This window comes from Haliaeetus albicilla, chromosome 9, assembly GCF_947461875.1.
Source record: "Haliaeetus albicilla chromosome 9, bHalAlb1.1, whole genome shotgun sequence".
Classification (NCBI taxonomy): Eukaryota; Metazoa; Chordata; class Aves; order Accipitriformes; family Accipitridae; genus Haliaeetus; species Haliaeetus albicilla.
The window spans coordinates 29,522,124-29,549,297 of NC_091491.1; the positions used below are offsets into that span (position 1 = coordinate 29,522,124).

At 53.3% G+C, this 27,174-nt stretch overlaps 2 protein-coding genes across 2 annotated transcripts; one reads left to right on the forward strand and one right to left on the reverse strand.

Annotated features, from left to right (window-relative positions):
- Positions 1–1,942: 1,942 nt before the first annotated feature.
- FAM43A (family with sequence similarity 43 member A) lies at positions 1,943–3,982 on the reverse strand. Its single transcript, XM_069792353.1, has one exon. It carries the CDS (start codon positions 3,702–3,704, stop codon positions 2,616–2,618), a length of 1,089 nt encoding a protein of 362 aa, XP_069648454.1. The 5' UTR covers positions 3,705–3,982; the 3' UTR covers positions 1,943–2,615.
- A 10,330-nt stretch (positions 3,983–14,312) lies between these two features.
- Positions 14,313–27,160, forward strand: LSG1 (large 60S subunit nuclear export GTPase 1). Its single transcript, XM_069792354.1, has 14 exons — positions 14,313–14,456; positions 14,539–14,656; positions 14,969–15,089; positions 15,681–15,767; positions 16,666–16,752; positions 18,809–18,869; positions 19,576–19,752; positions 20,968–21,393; positions 21,688–21,789; positions 22,581–22,724; positions 23,039–23,162; positions 23,740–23,819; positions 25,079–25,252; positions 26,611–27,160. The coding sequence occupies exons 1-14, from the start codon at positions 14,376–14,378 to the stop codon at positions 26,788–26,790; spliced, it is 1,962 nt and encodes a 653-aa protein (XP_069648455.1). The 5' UTR covers positions 14,313–14,375; the 3' UTR covers positions 26,791–27,160.
- Positions 27,161–27,174: the final 14 nt, after the last annotated feature.

Genomic DNA, 27,174 nt, shown 5'->3' on the forward strand with positions numbered 1-27,174 from the left:
AAAATCATCAGCAGCTCAGCCCTTTACTCAAACCTGTTGCAGAGGAGGTCTTGCTCTCTCCTCCTCTCCTTATCCTAGGGAGATACTCCTTCAAACTTGCCATGCAGAAAATATAATGACCACCTTCTCCTCACATGCACTTGTTCTCATTTGCAGGCCCATGCATGCTGCTACGGGGAGGGCACAGCAGTTAAGCACACATGAATAACCGTGCACGAGCACTGCAGACATCTGTACGATTATTTTTTTTTCAATGGTTCTAGTACCAAAATATCCCAGGCATAAAGGGATTTGGACCCTACGTTTACAGCTAATGATCTGTACAGGCCTCTAAGGAAACTGCACAGTAGCCCCGCTAATGGCTTCAAGGAGAAATGCTTCAGGCCCTGGCTGCTGCTGGTGCTGCTCAGGGAACTGTGCTTTCAGCTCCTGCATGCGATAAAAACCTTTCCTCACCGTTGCAGACATGATGGCTCTTCTGGAGAGAGAAAAGGCATTGACTGAGCTAATGCCGTTAACTACCTTTAAGCACACACAGAGGATGTAAAGCAAACACCGCCCGGTCATTCAGCAGCTGGGCTTAGCTCAAACCAGCCTGCGAATTTCTCGGCATGCCCTGCGCTGCCTGCTCCCTCCATCCCAGGGGAGAGCAGGCAGTGACGGAGAGCCCTGGGCATAGACCTGGAGCACTTGGGAGCTCTAGGGCACTGCAGGCCCCCCCCCCCGCCCCCCCCCCCCCGCTGCGGGCAGGGCAGCCTCGCAGCCCCCACCCTGGGGAAAGCACTGCAGGATAAGCTTTCCCCGCTGTTTCATTTCCCCCTCATCACCTCTGCCTTCCCTCCCTGGGAAAGGCAAGGGGAGCTTTGCCTGAGAAAGAGCAGCAGGATGGACTTTTTCTTTTGCAAGGTGTGTCTCAGCAGTGCCAGCCCGAGCGTGCTCAAATCCAGCAGCGGCCACTGTCACCTGCTGCATCTCGCTGCCCATCATGGGCTGAGCGTGACCTGGGCAAGAAGGTGACCGTTCTGAGGGGGGCTCCCCCCCTCTCACCATTACCCCTTCCCACGCAAACCACCCTGGCATGCCTCCCTCCTCAGACTGACTCACAGTGAGGCAATGGTAAAAGCTTCTCGCTGGTGCGGTGGCAGATTTTGCAATCTGTTTTAATGAGATATTTACAAGTTCAGAGGCTGGCTCCTTGCACAAGGAGTGCGGCCTGGCCCAGGCAGCTGGTTGGGCTTTTCATTGACATTCCTGCAACTCGCCCGATTGCAGCACAGGCACAGTGGAAAACATTTAGACATCAGAAATGCCAGATTAATTATCTCTTAATTGATACCGCCACTTGGGGACAAATGAAACCGGAACATCTCTACTGCCCTGGGAGCCTGCCACTTACAAACAGATTTACAGCTAAAAATACCTCGGCAGTCCCATGGCTAATCAACTTCGCTGCTTACCCTGGGTGAGGTTATGAAATTGTCACAGGCTGGCGCTGCGATCAGAGGGACCAGCTGCAGCAGCGGTGCCCGAATGCAAACCCCGCGAGGGCTGCGCGGCGCTCCCAGCGCCCATGAGCACGCTGCCAGGCAAGGGGCAGCTTGTCCCACGTCAGACTCGGAGCTGCACAGTTCGGTTTCTCGAGCCTACGATCCAACCGGAGAGCCCGGACACGAGGCTTCTCGCATGTTCCTGCCCCTGTCATTAAGAGGCTGCAGAGAGAAAAACCTCATCCCTGTGTCTTGTAAGAGACCTTAAGTGCCCGGTGCATTTTCCCGCAGTCTAAGATTTCCAGCTGGCTCAGGAATCACGCTCGGTGGTTGCGAGGGCCTTTCTGTGCAGAGCCCTCCTGCAGCTACAACACATCCCAAGGGATCTCTTTCCCCCCACACCCCCTCCCTACAGGAACGCACACACAGAGAGGCCAAATCGCCACAGCGACCCGTTTCTTTTAAATTACTGTCATCTTTATTTTTTTCACGTATGTGCAAACAGAGGAGATCGCAATGGTGGTGTTCTTAAAAATAACAAAATGTATTTGCATACATTTCCCTATGTACAGGTGAACAGCCACAAGTAGAGTCTTCTTTTGCACAGCAAAAGATCTAGAGCATTGAGACCGGGGACAGGACCGGGGCCCAAAAAAAGGGTCTAACTTAAAAATAATAATAATAAAAAAAAAATAAAATTCACAACAGTGCAAACCTCTCGGACACGACAGCACGATGGAGTGACTTTAATGCAGAAACCGGCTGGGGGGGGCCCTCTCGGATGTGAGATTTCTGACTGTAAACAAGGCGCAACACCTCCCTCCCGCCGCCCTCCCCGGGGAAAGCTATTCCAGGAATTTGGCAGATCTTCAAGGGCTGAGCCGGAGGTAAACAGCCCGCGGCCGCCTCCCCAACTCGGGCCGCGGCGGGCTGGGGGCCCGGCTCCGGCGGCCACCGGCACCGCCACCGGGCGCGGCGGGGGGGGCGGCCGCTCCCCGGGAAGCCGCGGCTCGCGGGGGGGGGCCGGCGGGGCCGCGCACTCCCGGCGGGGCCGGAGGGGCCCCGGTGCGCCCCGGCGGCGCCGCGCACGGCCGGAAGGGAGCGCGCAGCCCCGGCGCGGCCGAGCGCTCAGCCGGTCTCGGGGTCGCCGGGGGGCGGCTGGTCGGCGCCGTCGCAGGGCGGGGCGGCGCCGTCCGGGCCGTTGCTCTCCAGGGAGGACTCGCTGCCCGTGCTCTCGCCGGAGAGCAGGCGGCGGACGCGGAGGTCGGCGCGCAGCGAGCGCAGGTCGTTGCCCAGGCTGAGCTCGCCCAGGTCGCGCAGGAGCTGGCCCAGCTCCGCGCCCTCGCCGCGGCCGGCGCCGGCGCGCAGCAGCTCGCCCTCGGGCTCGCCCAGCGCCTCCAGGATGTCCTCGCAGTCGCAGTGCATGGCCCGCTCCTCCTGCTCCTCGCCCAGCAGGTCCTCCGTGATGGAGCCCAGCTTGGGCGCGCTGCGGCTCCGCTCCACCGGCGGCTTGTAGCAGCACTGCCCGTTGAGCAGCTTGCGCAGCGGCACCAGCGGGATGCTCTGCTCGCCCACCAGCTGCTGCTGCTGGTGCCGCGCGTCGTCCCGCTTCTTCAGCCGGCGGAACTCGGCCAGCGCCGTGGCCGAGGTCTGGTAGAGCAGCAGGGCCATGGCCTTCGCCTTCTCGGGCTTGGAGACCAGCACGGCGTGGCAGCGCAGCATCACCGCCTTGTGCTTCAGCTCGTGGCGGTAGATCCAGGCGAAGACGCGCGGCAGGCGCGGGTCGGCCACGCAGTAGGTGACCCGGTGCAGCAGGTAGAGGTGGCCGGGCCGGCGCAGCCCCTTGTCCTCGGCGTGGGCCATGCGGATGCCCTGCGCGCTGATGGTCAGCTTCATCTTGGTGCCCTGCCGGCCCGCCTCGCTCTTGCTCCAGATCTTGCAGACGGCCAGGTCGGTGCAGCCCTCGCCCTTGGACTGGATGGTGGTGGCGTTGCCCAGGTAGAGCACGGTGTACGTGGGGTCCTCGCTGGTCACGCGGAATTTCCGCCGCTTGGAGCGGAACATGCTGCCCACGCGGTGCAGGGCGCTCTCGGGGCAGGCGCGGGCCAGCGAGGTGAGCGCCGAGTAGTGCACGCTCACCGCGTACCCCTTCGGCTTGCTCTGCCGCCGCGCCTCGCCCGCCACCAGCTCCACCTTGCTCCGCTTCCAGGGCAGCATCGCCCCGCGGAGCCGCGGCTAGGCGCCGCGCCGACGGCTCCGGGCGCGGGGGGGCATGCCACGGCGGCGGCGGCGGCGGCGGCTGGGCTGCCCGCCCGCCTCACATCCTTGCGGGCGGCGGGCCGCCGCGGCCGTAGATATAGGCGGGCGCCGGCGCTCCGCGGGCGCGGAGAGGGGAGGCCCCGCGCACCGAGGGCGGAGCGCCCGCTGCCCGCGGCCCGCCGAGCCGGCGGCGCGCTGCTCGCCGCCCGCCCGCCGCCGCCGCTCTGCGCCGCCCGCCGCGGCGCCCCGGTCCCGGCCCCGGCCCCGGCCCCGCCGCGCCGCGCCGTGGGGCGGGCAGGGGGCGGGCACGGGGCGGTGCCAGCCCGCCCGGGCGGCCCCCCCCCCCCCCCCCCCCCCGCCGCTTTCCCCGCTCGCCCCGGCCCGCCGAGCGCGGCCCCCGCCGGGGGCACCGGCCGCTGCCGGCGGGCGGGAGCGGAGACACCCCCCCACCCCGGGGCGTCGTCGTGTCGTCCCCCCCCCGGCGCCCGGCTCGCTCCCTACGGCGCGGCCCGCCCAGGGTCCTCCCGCGAGAGCCGTCCCCACGGCCACGCGTGGAGGGTGGGTGGGTGCCACAGCGCTCCCCTGCAGCCTCCAGCAGCGGGGGCGGGGAGGATGGAGAGGGCAGCCGGGGCGGGGGGGAATGGGGGACAACAGGCAGCACAAAACCTTCCCCACTGACAAAAATCCCAAGGCGGCTGCGGGGCCCCACGCTCCGGGAGTCCCCAGGCCCCGAGAACCCGAACCCCCACAGCCTTCACGGCCAGGGCGTGCCGTGGAGGAGTCCCACTCTTGCAACATAATCTTCCCTTTGATTTGGTTAGTCCGGCTCTGAGAGCCGAAGGGCCTGCAGCAAATAAAAGCTATTATGTATGAGTAATGCTTTGCTCTTTATTTATACGCAGCAGCCGACTAACAAGAAACTGTCTTGTAATTTCTTGCTGGGGTTGCTCGAGTACAGTCACGGATGTAATGAGAAAGTTGGTCTCTGTGTCGTTGCTGTAGCTTCTCGTGTCATGTATCATAGCCTCTGCCAGAAAGAATAGAAATTTCAGGGTTGCAGAGAACGGCACTTCGTCAGGGTTTGAATCAACGCTCGACAAAAGGGGAGCGGTACGTACTCGGGCAGTAAAGTGTGTAAACACCTGCTTAAATTATGTGACAAATCATTTCTAGAGTTTGGATCAATTAAAACAAACCCGTGTATCATTATCGTTATTATCATTCTTATTATTACATTATGCCATCTAGCAGATTACTTGGGAACTGCAAGTAACCAGTGACTGGTGTAAAATTATCAAAATCGCTTGCCTGTTTGCTTACATTTCAAAAATCGCCCCTCAGTGGAGGGCAGCGTCGTCACCGCCATCCCCCGAGGCTGCTCAGCCACAGCTGGTACCAGGGGACGCCTGACCGCATCTATGGTTTCCAGAGGCCGGGGGTGGGTGTGGATCTGTAACACGCTGCATTTCCTGTCTTTGGCGGCTCTAGCACAGCACTTTTGCAGCGTTAGGAAGGCTGTTGCTGGCCCTGAGAAGTGAACGTGCTAATGCTCCCATTTTCCTATCAGAAAACTGCAGTCGGAGAGCTGCATGGGCCGGGCGCGCACCGGTCAGCGCACACGAGCTGTTGCGTGGCCGGGGCAAGCTGGCCGGGCCCCTTGGTGTAAAGCCCAGCGCCCACTGAGATGCTTGTTTGGGCTCAGCACCATGCTGAAGCGAGCCCTCTGCCTCTTGGCTGGATGGTCGCACTCAAAGAGTTGCGATCAACGGCTCGATGTCCGAGTGGAGAGCAGTGACGAGTGGCGTTCCTCAGGGGTCGGTATTGGGACTGGTGCTGTTTAACATCTTTGTCAGTGACATGGACAGTGGGATTCAGTGCACCCTCAGCAGGTTTGCCAATGACATCAAGCTGTGTGGTGTGGTCGACACGCTGGAGGGAAGGGATCCATAGGAAGGTTGAGAGGTGGGCACGTGCGGACCTCATGAAGTTCAACAAGGCCAAGTGCAAAGTCCTGCACATGGGTCGGGGCAATCCCAAGCACAAATACAGGCTGGGTGGAGAGTGGATTGGACTTAGGGGTATTAGTGGATGAAAAACTGAATATGAGCTAGCAATGTGCACTTGCAGCCAAGAAAGCCAACTGTATCCTGGGCTGCATCAAAAGAAGCATGACCAGCAGGTCGAGGGAGGTGATTCTCCCCCTCTGCTCTGCTCTCGTGAGACCCCACCTGGAGTACTGCCTTCAGCTCTGGGGCCCCCAACATGAGAAGGACATGGACCTGTTGGAGTGAGTCCAGAGGAGGGCCATGAAGATGACCAGAGGGCTGGAGCACCTCTGCTATGAAGACAGGCGGAGAGAGTGGGGGTTGTTCAGCCTGGAGAAGAGAAGGCTCCAGGGAGACCTTATAGCAGCCCCCGGTACCTAAAGGGGGCCTACAAGAAAGCTGGAGAGGGACTTTTTACAAGGGCATGTAGTGATAGGACAAGGAGTATTGGCTTTAAACTGAAAGAGAGTAGATTTAGATTAGATGTAAGGAATAAGTTCTTTACTGCGAGGGTGGTGAGGCACTGGAAGAGGTTGCCCAGAGAGGCTGTGGATGCCCCATCCCTGGAAGTGTTCAAGGCCGGGTTGGATGGGGCTTTGAGCAGCCTGGTCTGGTGGAAGGTGACCTTGCCCATGGCAGGGGGTTGGAACTAGGTGATCTTTAAGGTCCCTTCCAACCCAAACCATTCTATGAAAGTCCTGCTGGGACTCCACAGGAGGGCAGGTGAGGGGCTGAGGTCTGCCCTGGCCGGAGGTGCCCAGCAGCAGCCCGCTCCAGCTGGGGGGTCCCTGCTTTCGGCCCTGCCTGGCCTGATGCAGGCGGGGTGCTGGGCACCCACTGGGAGCCCCCCATGGCACTGTCGGTGCAGAGGGCAGGAGGGGCTATGTGCCATGCTGCAGCCCATTGCAGACAGCTCCTGCCAGCCTGCAAGACCATCCAGCTGCGTAGCAGGGAGAGAAGGACTTGGGTTTGCACAGCTGATTCATTTCATCTCCAGAAGCATCCAACGTGCTTTTCCTTTGTCTCCTTTGTCTTGCAAGGTGAAAACAGAAGATGCTGCTGTGCACATAAAATAAATCCAGCGGCTTAGGGTGACATGTGATACCCACATGCGGTGTGGCACTCCCACAGTGCCTGCAGAGTTGCCTTCTCCCCTTGAGGTGTCCAGCTGAACTACTGTGCTGAGAGCCCGCAGGTCCCCACTCATGTCCCCAGACCCACACCTGCCCCGTGCTCAGCAGCTGCAACATCCCTGAACAGTGCCTGTGAGCTGCAAGGCCGAGAGCAACCCCGGCTGCTCCTCTGAGATGTGTGGGCATGGCAGCCTCTCCGTGGGAGAGGGAGTTGCCTTGCCAAAGCCCTTCCTGCCTCCGGCTGTGGGCAGAGGAGCCCATCCTGGGTCTGGGGCTGGTGGCTCTGCAGGCAGTGTTTGCTGTGGGTGGGACAGAGCAGGCAAGGAGCCCCCCCATGCCTCCCTGCGGTGCTCCCTCCGGAGGGAGGTTAGTGCGGGGGGGCGGGTGGCACGGGTACACAGGCACTTTTGATAATGACTCCCACAGAGCTGTTGCAGAGCCACGCTGGGCCCTGCCATCCCAATTAGTGACCCATGTTCAGGAATGGAGACCTTGAATTTTCACAGCAAGGCTTGCACAGGCTGCTGAGCCCCATGCCTTTCCGACAGCCCTTGGGCATACATGTCTGCAAACCCCAGCGGCATGTAAGGTGAGGAGGAGCCCCGACCCCCTTGCCCTCCCCACCACCTCCCCAGCCCCCAAGTCAGCAGCACTTCCATTTCTGCGTCACCTTCTCGGGGCAGAGGTTTCCTTACCAGCCCCTCAGAGACCTGCTGGGGGCTCCAGGTGGTGGTGGGGGAGCAGCAGCACCACTGGTATATCTATCTGCCTCCTGGCTGGCTGGAAGTGCAGCTGCAGGGAAGGCATCTTATGGTTACAGCACTGCTCGAGGATGGAAACTGTCTCAGCTCAGTTCCTCGCCATGCTTGCTCACCAACTGGTGTGCCAGACCATCGCAGCCTCACTTGCTTCATTAATGGGCCCAATTAGCTTCAGGACTCTCTCTTTCCTGCTGTGTGGCAGCTGCTTCAGTTCTGGGCATGGAGGACCACCACACGCTTTGGCAACAGAAGAGCGCATTGCAAATCGTGACGGCAGTTCCCAAACGAAATGCTGACCCCTCCCAATCCCGTGCTGGGCTGAGGAGTTGTGCCGCAGTGTTTGGGTGAAGTCTGGCAGCAGGGAGCAGCCCAGTTAAGCTTGGGGCACCTGCCCTAAGTGTGGGGTTATTCCTGTGATGTTGGATGTCTGTATTTCACTGCCAGGAGAAGAAGCTGAGGCACGATGAGACGGGAGCCTGCCCTGCAGGGCCAGGGCATGCTGCCTGGTTCCCAGTGAGCACGAGGCTCCCTCCCCACCTGCAAGGCCAGCAGCACTCGTGCTGTGTAGGACATGCACGCTGGGGGCTTATCTGCACGGCCCTGTAGCCCGGGGGAAGCACAGCAGCCTGCTCTCTATTTATGCAATACCCCAGCAGCTACCGAGCATCACCTGCCTGCATGCACGTGCCTGGAAAGCTTGGCGAGGCGTGGGAAAGTCTGCAAGATACCATCTCTCCCCCGCGGCCCAGCCTGTCCTGCACCGGCAGCGTGGCGAGCGCTGCACTTGGCCCTTGGCAGACCCCCCTCCCTGTCCCGCTCCATCCTCCTCCTCCCCTGGCCGCTCTGGTCTGCGCTGGAGCCCGTGGTTGCACCCCACCACGAGCCCGTAGGCTCCGGGGAGCACGCTGCCCAGCTGGGGTGCAGGCAGGCGGGCAGGTGCCCACCGCCTCTGTTGGAGGGGGATGCCAGGCTGCCCGTGCTGCTTGCCCTGTTACCACATGGGGAGATGCTGGGCCCTGCCTGATGGGAGAGGGTAAAACTCTGCAGAGAGCAGCTCTGCTTCGGGGCTGGCTTTTGTGCCCAGCAGCTGGAACTGGAACTGATGCAGGTCTCCGGTTGGGGAGAGTAACGGGAAAAGGTGCTGGCAAAAGTTGATATGACAAGACCAAAATAATTCATGGGAATGTATTGATTTTGTCAGCGTATGAAAACATCCCAGGCTTCCTCTTCTCAGATAGCAATGGAGCTTGTTGTGTCGCAGCAGCCGAAGTGACACAGTCAAAGCGAAACATTTCAAACCGGCATTTCAGTATTTTCCAAAACAAAAAGTACTTCAGAGGCTCTGTAACTATGCTAAACGTCGAAGTTTCGACTCTTTGCTCTGAACCGGGACAAAGGAAACGCTGAACCGTCAGGATTTTCCACAAACGGAAAGGCTGAGTGGCACCCGGGCCCCACGGGCCATCGATGGGGGCAGGCAGGGTGCCACGGCCCCCAGCCCCGCCGGTCATCATCCAGGTCTCACCGGCAGTGGCTGCAGATGGCTGCCTGCTGCCGGGAGCTGGGGCAGCCTGAGATGAGTCGGTGGGGCAGGGGACAGCATCTCCTGCTCAGGGAGAAAGGTCCTTAACAGCCCTTACTGGATGCCTCATGCCGCCCCTGCTGCCTCCTGCCTCTCCAAAGGGAACCAGCAGCCCATCCTGGCGGCTGCCCTGCCCCGGCAGGGCTCCGGGCGTCGGGGCTGGGGGCACGGGCGATGCCGGGGCGGCGCGAGGACCGCAGGGGGGTCCAGGCGGCGACGGCCCCGGATCCCCCCCCGGGGTGCGCCGAGGGCGGTGCCAGTGCAGCTCGGGGTGCCGCAGGCCGTGGGCAGCCGCGGGGCTGGGGCCGTGCTGCTCAGCGGGGCCGTGGCGGTGGCGGCACACCTCCACCGCGGTTGTTTTTCAGTCGCTGCAGGCGGCACACCCCGCTTCCTGCACCGGCGGCCCCGGTGCTTCCTGCGCCTGCAGCTATAATTAGAAGGGCAGCTGGTGGCCCGGGGGGTGCAGAGCCCTCCCTTGGGGGCCAGGGCACCCTCGGGGGGAGCTCGCTGGGCCAGTGGGCCTGTGCCGGCCACCTGTGCTTCCGCCGTGCTGCCAGCCGAGCGGTGCGGGGATGGTGTTGGGGCGGCATCCTCTGCTCGACGCCCCGTCCTGGGGGCTGCCGCCACGGGGCCATCCCTGCCCGTGTGGAGGGGGAGCCGGTGCAGGCGGCGGCGGGCAGGGGACGAGCCTGCCCAGGCAGAGCCGGCACACCGAGTGCTGGAGAAATCCCCTGCCCGCTTTGCGCCTTCAAAGGCGCAGGCAGCTCTCTCTAATTAACCTTCCCCCACCCTGCCAGGCGGGGAGGCGATTTTATCTTCATGGGGCTGGTGGAAGAAGCGGAGTCTAAAAAACTCGCCCGAGGGCCTGGCGGGGTCGGTGCCTTCTCAGGGCTCAGCCTTGGCCAGGCAGCCCTGCTTCAGAGCCTCCCTGGGGTGCTGCAATTCCTAGAGGGGACTGAGACCTTCCCCAAGCCTTCACGGCTCCCCCTTTCCTACGGTGCCAGCATGCTTCTGAGTACGGCTGGAAAGAAGGGGGGTCAAGCAGCTGCAGTTGTGCATAGAGCAAAATTGTCTTGGTGTTCTTGGAGGGGTGCTTTGGGGGGGGGTTCTTAATGGGTCTGCTTGTCAGGCTGAGGCTGGCAGTACCGCTGAATCGAGCATTGTGAGCCTACATGAATAATGAATAGCCGTCACATGAATATTTTAGAGACACAGTCCTGAGATCTCCCAGTGCTGCCTTGGAGGAAAATGGAGGAAAAGTTGTCCAGAAAGAACAATGTTTCCTTTAGGCAAAAATGCACTGGTGTCATTGACTGTTGAAGAAGAGCTGCTGCTGCTTCTAAACAATTCTCGGGATTTACATCAAAAACTGGAGCAGTGGTTTGGCTCCAAGGCAGGAGTTGGGAGGGAAGCCAGCCCTTTTGACACAAGTTGATGATTACAGTGCACTAGAAGGACAGCAGATTTTACTTTGTCTATGCAATGGTTTTGCGAGAAGTCCAAAAGCTATGGCCACCCTCCAAAGAGCCGGCAGCGCTGGGCACTCAGTTAACGCATTTCAAAGGAGCAGCGAGAGGTTTGGTGGTGCACAGGGGGTGCTTGCTCTCCTGGGACAGCATTGCATGCCAGCCCGAGCACTGCTGTCAAAGAGCTGAGTTGTAAAAACAAGGCCCAGCAGCGAACACTGTGTTCATTTTGCATATGCCGTGGTAGCTGCTGCATCGTACGGGAGCGGGCTGCAAATCAACAGGTTTGCTGGATTTCGCAGCAGCATGCCCCTCTCCTCCACACTCTCCTTGGCTGTCTACGCTCTTGGCATGCACACACAGGTGCCAAGCCACCTCTGTATAGCTCTTGTGACAGTGTCTCTTCCTTGGTGGCCCTTTTCACTGCGTGCGATTAATCCACGCATAAATGTCTTCTAGGAGAAGCAGGTTGTTGTGTTTAGGTAAAGCCAGAAGAAGCCAATCTTGCTCAGGTAGGCACAGCAGAGCAATAGGAGTGGGATGAGAAACACTGCAATTAGAAATAGGCAATTAAGACTCTAGCCAAGGCTCTGATGTCTCTGTCACTCGGGTCACCCAATCTGTATCCCCTTCAGCATTGCTCTGCTCAAAGTGATCCTCGCTGTGCTGCTGGCATCAGCGGACAGAAATAATTCCTTAGTGTTTATGAAGCACCCAGAAATGTATCCGTTGCAAGAAGGAGGGCAATTTGGGCATTTCTTCAGCAGATCCCACAAAGGTGGCAGAAAATATCTGCAGTGACTGTCCCTGGAGCGCTTCAGTCTGGAAATGGGGAACGGTGTGGGAAAAAAGGGCAACATGTGGGAAGAACATCCCAATCAAAATGCACAGACCTTTGCTCTTCAAGTTACCCTCAAACCTCACCGCCCCCAGGATGCACAGAGGGTTGCAGGTGGTGGAGCAAGCCTGAGCCTCCTTTTCCCACCACGCCAGCACTTCTGCCTGTCCCCGAGCGTCTCTGTTTCCAGTTCGTGCCACTGGCCATGGCTGCCCGTGTCCCACGGAGGGCCATCGAGCTCTGCGCTCTGTACTGGTGGCTGTGTTGCCAGCCAAGGACACCGGCGGTGCCGAGGCCACGCTGCCGGGTCTGCGCCGATGGGGTTATACGAGTGTTTTGCCCCTGGTTGGGCAGCCTGGGAACGGCACTGCGTGTGCCTCGGCTGCGGGGTTAGAAGTGCTGCCAGACCCAAGGCGTGGGGAAAGGCCGGGCTGGCTGGCTGCGCTGGTTGATGATTATGCAGTGTAGAAGGAAGGTAACTTTTAACTGAAGTACAAAAGAAATACAATAATGAGTACTTATGTTACTGCCTCAGTGCCCACATAAAGACCTGAGATGGTTTTATTAAAGGTGACTTGATTAAGAATGAATTTACTAAATCGCTGCGTGCTGTCTGCAGCCCACCAGCCTTGCACTGAAGCACCTCATGTAAATGAAAAGGCGAACCCTGAGTCCCCTTTCATCTGTCTTACTTGCCTTTAGGAAGCAAAGGAGGTGCCAGGCCAGGCTGGCGGTGGTGGCAGAGCCTGGGATGAGCATGGCAAGGGTTCAGACATACTTGGGCAATTTATGCCATACGGTTGCCAGCTTTGAAAAGGAGAAGAAAGGAAGAACTGCGTCTTCTTAACGAGTGTTTATCATGGGGAGGCATCACGTAGTGCTGAGCATGAGAAAAGACCACTCCTGCCCATGGGGTTTTGCATGCTGCCGTGCTGCTGGCAGCCAGCACCTGAAGTTAAGCCTTGCCTGCCTGTGTAGGCAGTACCTGGGTTTTCCTGGGATTAGCCAGGTTATTCTCCGATTACAACTGATGCACATTACAGAGTTATAGTCAAAAATGTCTGGCCTTAACCCAACACCCATAAAGGAGAAATGGTTCATAAATCAGTTCGCTGTGCAAGAACAGGTTGAGTTGTTTATTAATTTAACCTCCTCTCCCATCTTGACCCAGACCAGCCGCAACGGCTGCTGCCGAAACCCGTTTGATGGTTCCCTGGCTAGGCGGGCAACGTCCTCTGTCCTGCAGCGATGCCCAGACTCTGGCTAGATTTTGGCAACTACCTCACAGCACACCTTCCACCGCCACATCCAGGATCCCTCTTTGTCACCGTCGTTCCTCGTATGCACTGTTTGCTGTGTTGGGACGTTGGAGGCTGGGGACAGGGATGCTGCATTGGGCTGGGTGTGTTACAGGGCGCAGGGGTAACCTCGGCCCCGGGAGCTTGCGGCTTTCCCCAGAGGGACACACAAACCCCCTGCCCCCATCACCGGCTACCGGGAGAGGGTTTCGCACGCCTCGCTGCTGGCGCTGTTTGCTTCTCGGAGATAGACCTGTGCCAGGCCGAACCGGCGAGCAAAACTGGCGCCCACAGCCATCGGCGCTGCCGTGGGCTCTGCCGGGGCTCGCAGCCCTGTGTGTTGCCCCTCTGCCAGGGCCTCCTGCAGCAGCACAGACCCTGGGGCGTTGTGTTTAGGCGTGCCCCGGGTGTTAACGGTGGGGCTGGTGGCTGCTGTGGGAGTGAGAGGGTCAGAGCTGGGCTGGCGGATGGGAGCGTTGGAGAGGCGTGTGTCTGTGCTGAGCGCCCTGGGGATGGATGGACGGACAGACGGATGGACGGATGGATGGGCAGGGCAGCGTGGGGGTGGATGGATGGATGGATGGACAGACGGGCAGAGCAGCGTGAGGTTGGATGGATGGACAGATGGATGAATGAATGGATGGATGGATAGATGGACAGGCAGAACAGTGTGGGGATGGACAGAGGGATGGACGGATGGACGGGCAGGGCAGCATGAGGTTGGATGGATGGATGGAGGGATGGTTGGGCAGGACAGCGCGAGGTTGGATGGATGGATGGACAGATGGATGGGCAGGGCAGTGTGGGTATAGATGGATGGAGGGATGGAGGGATGGACGGGCAGGGCAGCATGAGGTTGGATGGATGGACGGACGGACAGACGGGCAGGGCAGCATGAGGTTGGATGGATGGATGGGCAGATGGATAGGCAGGGCAGCGTGGGTATAGATGGATGGAGGGATGGACAGACGGGCAGGGCAGCATGAGGTTGGATGGATGGATGGATGGATGGGCAGGACAGCATGAGGTTGGATGGATGGATGGACAGATGGATGGGCAGGGCAGTGTGGGTATAGATGGATGGAGGGATGGAGGGATGGACGGGCAGGGCAGCATGAGGTTGGATGGATGGAGGGAGGGAGGGACGGACGGGCAGGGCAGCACCGAGATGGACGGAGAGACGCGCGCGGGTGCGGGCGGACAGATGGACGGGCGGGCGGGCGGGTGCCGGACGGACGGTCCGTGGGCGCCCGGCGCGGCAGACACCCAGGCCGGCCGCGGACGGCCCCGCGGCGGCGGGTCGCGGGCGGCGGCGGCCACGTGGGGGCGGCGGTGCCGGTGCCGTGGCGCCGCCCGGCGGCGGGCGCGGCGAGCGCGGGGCCGCCCCGGAACCCGCCTGCCCGGAACGCTGCTCCGCGGGCGGCGGGGTGCGGCGGAGGAACGCGGGGCGGGGACGCGGAAGCGGGGCGGCCGCCCCCCGCCCCTTCTTCCGGCTCCGGCGGCGGCATGGGCAAGAAGCGGGGCGCGGGGCTGGGCCGCTGCCTGCAGCGGCAGCGCGGCCTGGAGCGCCGCGGCGCCTCCTCCTGGGTAGGGCGGGGGGGCCGGGGCGGCGGGGGCGCGGCGGGAGGACGGGGCGGCCCGGGCTGACGGCGGCGTCTTGTCCCGGCAGCTGCACGCCAGCGAGGTGGGCGGCGAGCGCGGGCCGGACCTGCGGTCGGCGCCCGAGCAGAGCCCGCTGGAGGAGTTCCTGGCCACGGCCGAGCTGGCCGGCACCCGCTTCGTGGCCGGTGAGGGGCCGGGACAGGTCCTGGGCTGCGGCTGGGCCCGGTGAGGGGTGGGGCGGGGGGTCCCTTGGGGACGGAGGGGGGTCCCTTGGGTCTGGAGGGGGGCCCCGGGGCCGGGGACCCGGCGGGGGGCCAGGACCCGTTCAGGGACGGGGGAGTGGGAGCACGTCTGGGGCTGGCCGGGCAGGGGACCAGGGGACAGGGGCTCAGGGGTCCTGAGCCAGGGATGGGGTGGGGTGGCAGGGGCCAGCAGGGCTGGGGACGGGCAGGGCTGGGGACAGCTGCCTTTGGGTGACTGTCCTTCCCTCCCTGCAGAGCGGCTGAACATCCAGATCGTGTCTGCCCAGAGCCGCACTGGCCTGCTCACGGCCCAGGAGGCCCAGCGTGTCCGGCAGCTGCATGAGGAGAACCGGCAGTTCCTGCGCATCCCGCGGAGGTGAGTCCTGCAGGGCTGGGCTTGGTTCCCTCTCTGCCGAGCAGCCTCAGCCGCTCGGTGGCTGCAGGCCTGGGGACAGCCCTCTGCTTTGTCAGTTCCCTGGCTCTGGGGAAGCCACTACCTAGCCTGCATGGGCCTGCTGTAACCTGCAGCACAGGTGCCTGCTTGCCCTGCAGGTGCTGCCAGAGCCAGCCCATCTGTCCTGATGGTGTGGGTTTCCTACTCAAAGCCTGGCACCGCTGGAGTTGCTGCATCCAGGCCACCTAGTAAGCCTTTCCAGAGCTCTGTGCTTGGTGGACAGAGAGACGAATCCCTCTTCTTAAATGCCTTACAAATCTTAGCTTGAAAAAACAACCTTGTGAGATCTAGTGTACGTAGGATAGCGTCCCCAGCTAGCGGAGCTTAGAAGGAACAAGGGAAAAAGGCGTACTTAAAGCTGCTGAAAACAGGTGCACGCATGTCTGAACTATAAACATCTCAGTATAACTGAATGTATGGCGCCTGTGTTCTTTGTGGATGTTTATTGCAGTAATGTAACTGGTGTGCCTGCTACTGAGTGTGACCACTCCCTCCAAAATGTGCCTGTTACAGGCCGCGTTGGGATAGGACAACCAGTGCAGAGGACTTGAAGCAAGCTGAGAGGGAGAGCTTTCTCGAATGGAGGCGACAGCTTGCCCAGTGAGTATGCCACTTGTGTCTGGGTAAGTAGCTGGTGGCATTTAGAGACGCAGGAAGCAGTGGGTTGTGTTTATCCTTGTTGGACCAATAAAATTAATGTCTTGTCAGTATCTCCCTGTACTTGTTCTGGAAGGCTGGACATCCCAGCCACAGTCCAGACACATCTTTGTGGTGAGCTCTGCAAAGCTCTCTTGTGCGTGCATGTTCTTGTACTGTTTACAGTTACAATTCTTCAGGATGTAGTGTGATGTTCTGCTTTTGCCTGCAAGGTGGAGTTGTGGTGAATGTGTCTTCTAAGAGTAACAGTGCTGCTCTGAATAGAGTGCGGTGCTGCCAGCCTGCGTACAGCAGCTTGTGCGGGTCCGGTGCTGGATCTGCTGGCCTGGAGAATTAGGTGGTATCTGCTCACACCCTGCAAACCCACGCTTGCCCTGAGTAAAGTTGTTCAGGTGGTGGTAACAGCAGTCAAGGGTTGTATAGAGTCATTTCAGGTACCAACCCCAAGTTCTGGTTTTTTGTTTGTTGTTTTTTTTTTTTTTCCCAGGTGATACTCGATTGAGTAATAACTGCTGGCATTTGGGATAAATTCTGTGGTTTATTATTGTGGCTCTGAAATTTCATGGGCAGACTTTTAATGAGTTTTTGCTCTTTCCATCATTTACCGCTTCTCCATTGGCATGATGAGGAGCCTTTGCGGCACCACTGAACCAGTGCCACTGACACCAGTTTACCCAGGTGCTTGATGTATTTGCAAAACTAGTAGAAATAGTACCTATATATGAGTTTGATTTGATAGCTGTCTCTGAAACTAAAGCCTCCTGGATCTACGGATGAGCTGGTGGTGTGCTTATTGCCTGACATGGGCTAAACAGGACATCTTTTTTCTGTTTTGCCTTAGCCTTGAGGAAGAAAAAAAGTTAATTCTAACCCCATTTGAACGAAACTTGGAATTTTGGCGTCAGCTTTGGAGAGTCATTGAAAGAAGGTAAAGTATATCACTATCTGCTTTTTAAAACTCATCTTTCATGTGTTTTCCTGAATTTAAGCTTTTGAGTCAAGCTTCAAGTGTCTGAGCACAGGAAAAACAATTACAGTTTTGTTTTGAAGTGATGAAAATGCGACGTGAAGAAGGCAGCTGCTTAGTGGTGTATGCTAGCTCTCAGCACTGTGATTCTGCAGGCCGTCTGCTGCAAGTCCCTGATGATTCTTCAGATGCTGCTGCTCCTGGCCCCTTCCAATAACTCCATGTGGGAGGCCTCTTTTGAGAATGTGTCTTTGAGGTCTTTTGCCAAGATTTACCCTTTCCCCTCTTTCTCAACCACACAGCTGCAGCCTGACATTCAGGGGCAGGAGGTAAGGGAGATCAACTAAATAATGTCGGGAAAGAAAGAGCCTCTTGGTCTTTGGCCTCTTGCCATGCAGAGAAATTGCAGCAGTGCACAAAAGACAACAGCCTGTCATATCACAGAAATAGCTTTGTTTGCTCTGCTGAGCTGTAATACAATAGGAGTGCTATCTGCTACGTTAATCTAACTGGGGCATTTAATTTCACTAGTAATTAATTTTGAGATCATCTCATCTGATTTTCCTAAAATTGAAAAATACTTCACCAGTGAGGTCATGGTGAGCTAGTCCTTTCACAGAAGTGGCTTTGTACTGGGTGCTGCTGGGCCTTTGGCTCGGAGAGAGCTGGGTCGGGAGCATCCACTATAGGGTATCATGATGTGCAGTGTGAGCGTATGATGTGTTTTGAGGTGGCTGGAATGTGTTATTAATGCTTTTCTGCTCTTGTTGGAGCTTTTTATTTCATGTAGAGTGAGGATGCTGTCTCAGAATTGAACGGAAAAGTCGTCCAGTCCCTTACCTTGCCAGATAATTTGATCTGTTGTCAGCCTTTTCTTGTATTTGTTTTAAACTAGCTCCCAGCTGTGTGATTTGGTAACTTCTCTGTATCCCATCCCAGTACCATGGTGTCAGCTTTCTCTCATATTGATCTTTGAATTTCCATAACTGTTCAGTGCCTCTTTGTACCCATGTGGCTTATTAAATGACTCCCTTGGGGGGGTTATTGATTATTTTTTTTTTTTAATATGTAACCAACTGCCTAGTGAGGCTTGAAATTCTTCCATTCAACCCATGGTGTTCTGAAGCTGTACTGAGTTAGGAGAAATCCCTGTCAAACAAATAGAATCAGCATGTGGCCACCAGTATTTTAAATTACCTGCCTGAAGAAGTTCTAGTGGAAGAGGCTGTAGTTAAATTTTCCCCCTCCTTTTGAAAAAAGCATGGATACCTCTGGTGTCTGAAGGCAGTACATTTAATTTGTATGTAGAACTGATGAATCTTGCTCATATATGTGGTAGCAACCTGGTGTCTGGGTTTGGAAGATGTTTCCTAAAAGCACGCTTGCAAGGCCTTGCTTGCATGAGGGAGCAACATGTTTTACTGGAGTCTAAGACTATTCTTTTGACTGTTCTATGCTTTTTGTGACAAGAAAAGCACAAAGAAAATTCTGAAAATGCCTGATAGCAAATGCTTAGAATCTGCAGGTCATTTGTGGGAGACTTTGTACATCTTCCTCCATGCAGAGAGGACAACAGTGTTCCAGAATATCTTGCTGTGTAGGAAAACCACCTCTTCTTCCTCTCTGTAGCCACCCTGCTACAGTTTGGGGATGAGAATAGACAGAAACAAAGTCATGTTATCACAGTTTTTAGTAACATTCTAAAGGATAGAATACCAATACTCTGGTTCTTGCCTGCTGAGTGTTTCTGAAGGGTAGAGGGATTGGCAAAACTCACATGCTTCCTTTCCTCTTGCTGGCTGTACAGGAGAATTAGCCAAGTGAGGGAGAAATACTGTACAGCAGTACTGGCTTGTAGCATAAGCATGGTTATGTTGGGGCATGTGGGATGCTGAGATGCTTTGTTAATTCAGTAAAGGTACTTAGTAGGATAATACAGTAACATGCTGTGCCTTGCTGCTTTCTTTGAGGCAAGGTAAGAAAGAGTACTTTATGGGGTTTTCTTTTATTTTTGCAGTGATATTGTAGTCCAGATAGTAGATGCTAGAAACCCCCTTCTGTTTAGATGCCAAGATCTGGTAAGTAAACACTTCCTTGAATGTTGTCTTCATTATATTTCTTAGAGTTTATATGATTTGTTTAATACATTTAGCCACCTCGAAGCTGTTGTGCCTAACTGGATACCTTATTTATGTAAGTATTCTGGCATCAAACTATTTTTCTTCAATGTTTTTTGATATTTCACACAGTGTTGCAGATTTAGAGGCAGCTCTGCAGATGTTACATTGCAGATATTATATTGCTTCTCATTACCCACTATAATTCTCTGCACTTAAAGGAATTGTTCTGTTTAAAAGCACAGTGGAATAAAAATGGGTGAGGTTTACTGTGCTGGAAGTGAAAGATCAGGAATTATTGAAGTGGTAACTTTCTAATGATAGTTTATAGAACACTGTACATCTATGAGATACGAAATTGCTCAAATAGTTAATCTTAGGAGTTCCTGCTGTGAGGTGCTGATTAATATCTTGTCATGGCTCTAAGCAGACAAGGTGTTTGCACATGTGGCCAGAAACAAGCTGTATTGTGGTAGTTGCATGCTCCAATTTGTTCTTGTAGCTTTCTGCTAAATACCAGTTCCATCTAGCCCAGGGGACGGTAAGCTTAGCTACAGTTGTGTGGAGCTGGATGGGGTAACTTGTCTTGCTGCTCTTGTATCACCTTGGGAGGAGGAGGAGAAGTCCAAACCAGAGTACGAACTGATCCTTCTCTTGTTTTTTTCAGGAAAGTTATGTTAAGGAAGTCAGCAATGACAAGGAGAACATGATCCTGATAAATAAAGCAGATCTGCTGAGTGAGGAGCAGCGGGCTGCTTGGGCACAGTTCTTTGAGAAAGAGGGCGTTAAGGTGGTGTTCTGGTCAGCTTTGGCAGAGTGCAAACGGCTATCTGGAGAAGCAAAGGTACTGTAGATGGCCAGTTCCAACTGGGTATGTGCTGGCTGCCTGTGATAACTTGCTTTGTAATTATGCTTGTGATATACCTGAGCGCCTTTCTAGGAAAGGCACAGTCCTTGTCTCAAGGAGTATTATTCTAAGGACCGATGCGGTGTAAACCAGCATTTTAATGATTGATTCACAGGCAAAAGTGAGGAGAGTAAAATGGTGAACAAAGTGATGTGCTGTTCGGTCGCTGTTCATAGTGGTTACAATTTCTCTTTCAAGGTTATTGACATGATAAATAATACTGAACTAGAAGGTAAATTTGTTCCTTAAGGCTACCTATGAATAGCTACAGAAACAGCCCTTGTAGGTCTGTTTGCAAACTCTTAACTCATTGGTAGAATTGGAATCCTTTCCAAGAGGGATGCTGTGAGGGTTGTGGTTATCTGTACAGAGGATTTTTCTCTCCCAGAGAGGGGAGGTGTTTCTTAGAGAACCTGAAGTACCTGAGAGCCTTTCTTTGCCCAGCAGAACAAACCATGCTGCTGCCCCAAGTTACAGGTTATCAATAGATGGCACCCAAAAATACCTAGTCTGTTCTGCTGGTTTACAGTCCTTGGATAAAATGTTTTTACCAATTGATTTAAAAGCAAGACTGAAAGTGTTTAGTTCTGTTTTCTTTTTTGGAAAGAAAGGTCAAAATACTATTGTTATGAAAAGGTCTTCCTTTTTGAATGTGAACTGTTTGCAGGGAAGAAAAGTAAAGAGTTGAACTGAAAACAAGACAGCTTGAAATTATTTTAATGACATACTTAGACCTGAAACAAAATGGCTTTGTGTTTTGAACATTTTGAAAAATTTACATTCATTCCTATTGCTAGGAACACTTGATAATTTAAAAAAAAAAAAAAATTGCTGGGCTTTGCTCCTGCTGCGTGTAAAGATGCTGTGGGTATGCGTGCATTTAGAGTTGTGCTTCTGGAGAGAAACCTCTCAATGACTTCACAATGAAGCTGACAATGTCTCTTGGAATACTTTTGCCATTCTCCTAAAATGGGTTAGTTGTTTATGCATCCTAGTTAAGACCCCTGAAAAACCTGTGTGATGTAAGCAGTGAATTGTCAATCCTTGGGATCTGGCTGATGAAAACACAGTTGACTGTGCTGCAGCAACTGCAGTTAACAGCAAGACTTAGTGTTGTCTTTGCATTTCACCTGTGAAATACTGTTCACACAGGAACTAGACACTGAAGATGTAGCAGAGGACCCGAGTGATTCTGAGGATGAAAGCTCCAGTCAAGAAGACAATGACACAGCACAAGATAGCGCAGAAGGCACATCCTCAGGCAATGCTTTGCAAACTGTAAACCAAGTTCTGATTAGTGACGATGACAGTAGTGATGAATATGAAGACTGTGAAGAAGATGAAGAGGAGGCCTGGCAAACCTGTTCTGAAGATGAAGATGGGGACAAAGTAAAAACTATTGCTCCAGAGAGGATGGAAAGCAGGACTGATGGTGCTGCAGTGCAGCATGTAGTACAGGAGCAGAACAGGAACATCAGGAACTTCAGCCATCTGGTACAGAGAAATGAGCTGCTGGAGATATTCAAAACCATGCATGATGGATCAAGGGTGAAGAATGGGGAAGTAAATGTTGGGCTGGTAAGTTGGACTTAGTGCTTAACTGGAACTTGCTTAATCTAAATTTTAATTCCATATGCCTTCCATGGGAAAAATTCATCCTGTAGCCTGACCTCCTATAAGGGTAAAAAAAAAACCTAGTTAAGAGGGTTTTGTGCAAAGATTAATTCTGAAGTTCCTGGAGCCCAGCGTTCCCCGCTGCTTGCCTTAATTTTTTTAGTATGTTTTATTAAAGTACTTTTGTCTCAGAGCCCTGTCAGTCTTGCATCACCCTGCCTGATAGCACTGTTACCATTCCACTTCTTTGTCTTCTAGGTAGGTTACCCTAATGTTGGCAAAAGTTCAACCATCAACACAATCCTTGGAAATAAGAAGGTGTCAGTGTCTGCTACGCCAGGCCGTACAAAACACTTTCAGGTATTGCTAACAAAGAGCATTGATCTTCTCCCCCCTGCCCCCCTTCCCCCAGTGGAAGAGAGCTTCATTATGAACTAGTTGTAACCAAGTGGACTCACTGAGAACTCTGTTTGCCAACCTGAACTTTGCCCAGCAGAGTTTAGGTTGGAGAGGGGTGGGCTTGATGTATATAATTTTGGAACTATAGTTCTTGCTTCCAAACTCTTGCTGCAGTTTGAGAGCCACTCATGGAAGCTGCTGTGCAATGGGAGATATTTTCCATCTCCTGATTTTAAGTAGCTTGGCCCTTCTTTTTTGAGCACCAGTTATGAGGAGAGAACCTCTGAATAGCTTAAGGTCAAGCTTTCAAACCATCCATCTTGTCCACAGTCATTGCTGTGAATAAGTCTAATTATGCCACCATTTTTATATTGATCAAGCTCTTAATTTTGAGGTAGCAACTCCAGTGCTATAATGAGCATTATGGATTTGTACTTGTGCAATCTACCTGTTTCAAAAGGTCCGACACAGTTAAAGGTTTGTGGAGTGTTTTCTCCTCTCTGAAGATCTTGCTGCCCCCATCTGGACACCTTATTTATGAACCTTGGAAGTGCTGCTGTCTTCTGCATCAGATTTCCTTAATTCATTGGCTGGGGCCAGCAGGGCAGATGTCTGTTGTAGGAGAATTTCTGCTTATTCTTGTTTGCATCCTTGTTCCATCTATGCGTTTGATTTTTTTTTTTTTAATTTTTATTTTCTCCTTCATGGACACTGACTTGCCTTGGTGAACTCATCGGTTATTTATTGCGTAGACCCTGTATGTGGAGCCTGGCCTGTGCCTATGTGATTGCCCTGGTCTGGTGATGCCATCTTTCATCTCTACCAAGGCAGAAATGATTTGTTCTGGAATTCTGCCTATAGACCAGATGAGGGACCATGTCCCACCCATTTCTCTAATATCCTTTGCATGAGGTTTGTGAGAGTGTCTGCAAGTGTCGGATCTGGAGTATGCAGCGTAACGTGTTCCAGCCCTGCTAGGGGCACACATGCTCACACGTCGAGGGCAGTGGGGACACACATTGGATGAAACAGCCCTGCTGTGTTGGTCTTTCCCCATCTCATTTCAAGTTTATCTTGTTGTCAGACTGACATCGTTTTTCTGGTTTGTGACAAAATCTAAAAGTCATTCTTAATGTGTGCTCTTGGAGTGACCAGGGCAAGATTACTTGTGTAGCTGAAAATCACCAGGTGGTTTCCTTCACTAGCTTATGTTTGCCAGCATATCCCACGAAACATTTTGGAAGCAACCTATGGAATAAATATCATAAGGCCAAGGGAAGATGAGGATCCAGATCGAAAACCAACAGCTGAAGAGCTGCTAACAGCATATGGATGTGAGTGATGATCCCTTTAAAACTTAAAGTTAGGCCCAACTCAGGCTTGTCGTGCGTTGAACCTCTCCATTAGGACTTGCCCTCCTCTCAGGAAGGGCCTTTGTTAACAGCTAATCTCATGCGTTTGTTGCAGTGGTGCTTGGCCAGTTTTGTCTGACAGATGTAGCGATTGTGTTGAGGATGTTGAAATGCCTTGCCAATCTGTGTAGTGTGGTGCTCTCATCCTTTTAGATATCTCCCATCAGCCATGTCTTGAATTAGACTTTGAAGAATGCAGTGAAGGTTTATCTCCCTTGTCTGATTCTCTGATCAATTAATCTTCTCTGGCCTTAAAAATAAAAAACCAGCAGGTTTTCTGGTGGTAGGGAGACGTCAGCTCTCATCATTCCTTTCAGATTAGGATGCTTCTGCAGTACCTCTACAGTCAGTGTTCCCTTTTTTCCCTGCTTTCCCCAACAGAAGCCTCTTTCTAAGGGAGTTTTTTTGAGAAAGGACACAAATGTACAGTTAGGCAGCAGAGAAGAATATATTAATTCTCTTGTACTGACACAGAATATACTTTGGATTTGTCTTCCAGATATGAGAGGCTTTATGACAGCTCATGGACAGCCAGACCAGCCAAGATCAGCTCGATATGTGTTAAAAGACTATGTCAGTGTAAGTGCTTCCTGCATCTGGGTTTTCTTGCCTGCTAGGAGGTGATTTGAAGGTTTCACTGGAGCATGAAGGAACACAATAAAGTGAACTTTATTTCTCTGGATAAAATCGCCATATGTCAAAATAATCTTTAAATGGGGCTATTTTTATGTTTTAAAAGAGTAAATTTAATTTCTCAAGCTGCTTAATCTTAAAAAGATTGCTTAAAAATATGGTGCTAGCTAAATAAATTATCACATCTCTAAAATAGGCAGCAGATATTCAGAAAATGGACCCGTATTGCATAGTTGGACCAGTATTTGGCACTAAGGGCTGTAGTTCTGAGTGTTGTTACACTGCATGCTTCTACAGCACATCTCGGCAACTTATCGTTGAGTATTTCTTAATAGGATCGTCATGGTTTAACCCCAGATGGCAACTAAGCACCACACAGCCACTCACTCACTCCTCCCTGCTCCCAGTGGGATGGGGAGGAGAATACGAGAAAAAAAAAAAAAAGTAAAACTCATGGGTTGAGATAAGACCAGTTTAATAACTAAACTAAAATATAATAATAACAACAGTAATAATAAGAAAATATAATAATAATTGTAATGAAAAGGAATATAACAAAAAGAGAGAGAAATAAAACCCAAGAAAAGACAAGTGATGCACAGTGCAGTTGCTTACCATTTGCTGACCGATGCCTGAGCAGTGATCTGCCCCTGACCATCTGCCCCCCTGGTTTATATACTAGACATGACGTCACATGGTATGGAATAGTGACCAGTTTGGGTCAGCTGCCCTGGCTGTGTCCCCTCCCAAGTTCTTGTGCCCCTCCAGCCTTCTTGCTGGCTGGGCACAAGAAGCTGAAAAATCCTTAACTTAGTATAAACACTGCTTAAACACACTGATGTTTCCAGTTGTTGCTATCAGCATTCTTCTCCTACTAAACCCAAACCATAACACTATACCAGCTACTAGAAAGAAAATTAACTATCCCAGCTGAAACCAGGACAAGGATCCTCCAGTACTGAGAGTTTTGCACTGTATTGTTTGCAGCTGGACATTGCAAATAGAAATAGAGGTGGAACAGTACTTTAACTTGGAAGTTGAGCCAGTTGTTGCCTGGGAGGAGAAATAAAGTGTACTGATAGTTAGGCTGCCAGTGCGAGCCTCTGGACTTCTAGGGCCCTTCTTAGGTTTGGAGTTGTTTTCTTACCTCTCTGGGTCTTTTTATGAGGATTTTTGGTAGTAACTGTGTCCCGTTGCTTTCACAGGGGAAGCTGTTATATTGCCATCCACCTCCTGGCATTGACCCAAATGATTTTCAGCACCAGCATCAAAGATGCCCAGAGAGCAGAACTGTGCAGGCCAGTGGACAGGTGAAGCCTGAGAAGAGTACCAAAGCAAAACAAATTGAAAATGTGGTGGACAAAACATTTTTCCACCAGGTAAGTTTTGGAGGGGATTTATTCTAGGAGTTACTACAGCACTGGTGTGTCATACTGGAGAAAATAGCTTTGAGAATGGAGCGGTGCTGGGTTGAGTTAGTGGTGTTAGATGCCGTTGGCATCTGCAAGTAATTTCTACCCAAGAGCGCTCTGTTCTTTTTATTATCTCCTCAATCACTGGGAATGTCCTAGCTGAAACTCAAAGATAGCTAATGAGGTGCACACAGTTGATTTTTAAAAGGTCAGCAGGGTGACCCTCATTATTATGGGCCTAACATCAATCTTGAGCAAATGGCAGAGTGATTGGGAAGAAGGACAAGGAAGGAGGGTGGTGTGACACAGCAACTGACCAGGAACATGGTTTTGGACTAACAGGTCCTTCAAACTAACTTTCCTTTCTTGAGATGATGTATTTAGGGGTCATGATAAGCTTCTTTAAGATAACTGACTTAGTACTACATGGTTGTTTTGACTCAGAACCTGAAATCAGATGAAAAGAACACAGAAATGGATTTAAAATCTAATTGAGAAATCTCAAAATTAAGTGGAAAATGGGAATTTCTCTTAACTTGTATGCTTCTTGTTAGGTCCCACAGGGATCTGTTTTGCCCCCATGCTACTGAAAAAATGTATTAATGACTTGTAATGAAATGTCAAATCCATAACTGATTAAGTCCACATACCTGACAAAGATCAGAACAGCGTTTAGCAGTGAAGAGGATGGGTCATAGGATAGTGTGATCTGTTTCGCTTGGTTAGCTGGATATGGACAGTATTTGTTTCAGCACAGCTAAGGATAGTCATGCATTTTGAAAACAAGGACTTAGGCCCTTTTCAGAAAACAGTGAGCTGTTTCGGAAAACTATGACCTGAAAAGAATTTTTGGGATTACCAGACTCTTCTTCTGGCTGCCCAAAGTGCTGGCATGAGCTGTGAGCCCCAGCAGTGCTACCCACGCTCCAGACTTGAGCAAGTTATTTTAGTCTCTGGCTTTCACAGATGCCAGATTTATTTGCAAAGACAATTTGTTGTGTGCAAAGCAGAGACTGTGAGAATCAATCCTAGCGCCGTAGCTAATGTCTGTCAGACCTCAGTGTCTTGTCAACACTCGGCCTCTGCTTGCAGAGGTAGGTGCTGAGGACCTGGCACAGCGAGGCATGGCTGCAGACAGAACTGGAGTGTGCTGGCAGGCTTTGACTTGGCTGTGTGGCATGACCTTGCCCCCAGCTCTGGAGCTGGGGGCTGAGCAGGTCTTGATGGGTTTGAGCTTGCCTGTGTCTGGATTTATTAACATATCACAGTTCCTTGTGGTTAAGTATCTTCTCATCGGTCGTTGGTGATTATGTCTCTTCTTCCAGGAGAATGTTCGTGCCCTGATGAAAGGCGTCCGGGCTGCAATGGGATACCGGCCCAGCAGTGGCCTCGTGCCTGTGACTACACCCAATCCTGGCAATGTGGTAGGAAAGCCCTGGAAAAAACACGGAAACAGGAACAAGAAGGAGAAAATTCGCCGGATCACTAAGCACCTGGAGGCTTAGCTGTGGCACCAGTTTCTGGCCTTTCCAAGGCAGGGACTGCACTGTCCTGCAGCCTTGAACTGAGGGGGAAAAAAAAGGATAAGTGGGCATTGCTAGCTCACCTGGGAGCTCCGTGCTATGGATTGGCCTTGGCAGGAGATAAGAGTGGGCCCTGATAGTTGGAGCTCATCCCTTCTGAGAACAAAAGAGACCTGGCCGTTCATGTTATCTGGAAGCCAGCCCAGACATTTGACTGCTGCTGAAACATCCTTTCAATGGGAGCAGATGGAGCCGTGCGAGAATGTTTTTTCCTTCCATAAAGGATGTATTTTATAGCTGTTGGGATCAAAGCAAGCCCTGTAAAACTGACTAAAATCTTTAAACAGTTGAATTTCAATGAGTGAT

Bases quoted from the DNA above. Each gene is read 5' to 3' on its own strand.
- FAM43A (XM_069792353.1), bottom strand. From the start codon at position 3,704: ATGCTGCCCTGGAAGCGGAGCAAGGTGGAGCTGGTGGCGGGCGAGGCG.
- LSG1 (XM_069792354.1), top strand. From the start codon at position 14,376: ATGGGCAAGAAGCGGGGCGCGGGGCTGGGCCGCTGCCTGCAGCGGCAG. The intron at 19,753-20,967 runs GTACTGTAGATG...CTGTTCACACAG, and splicing joins GGCTATCTGGAGAAGCAAAG to GAACTAGACACTGAAGATGT. The intron at 22,725-23,038 runs ATATCCTTTGCA...TCACTAGCTTAT, and splicing joins ATGTCCCACCCATTTCTCTA to GTTTGCCAGCATATCCCACG.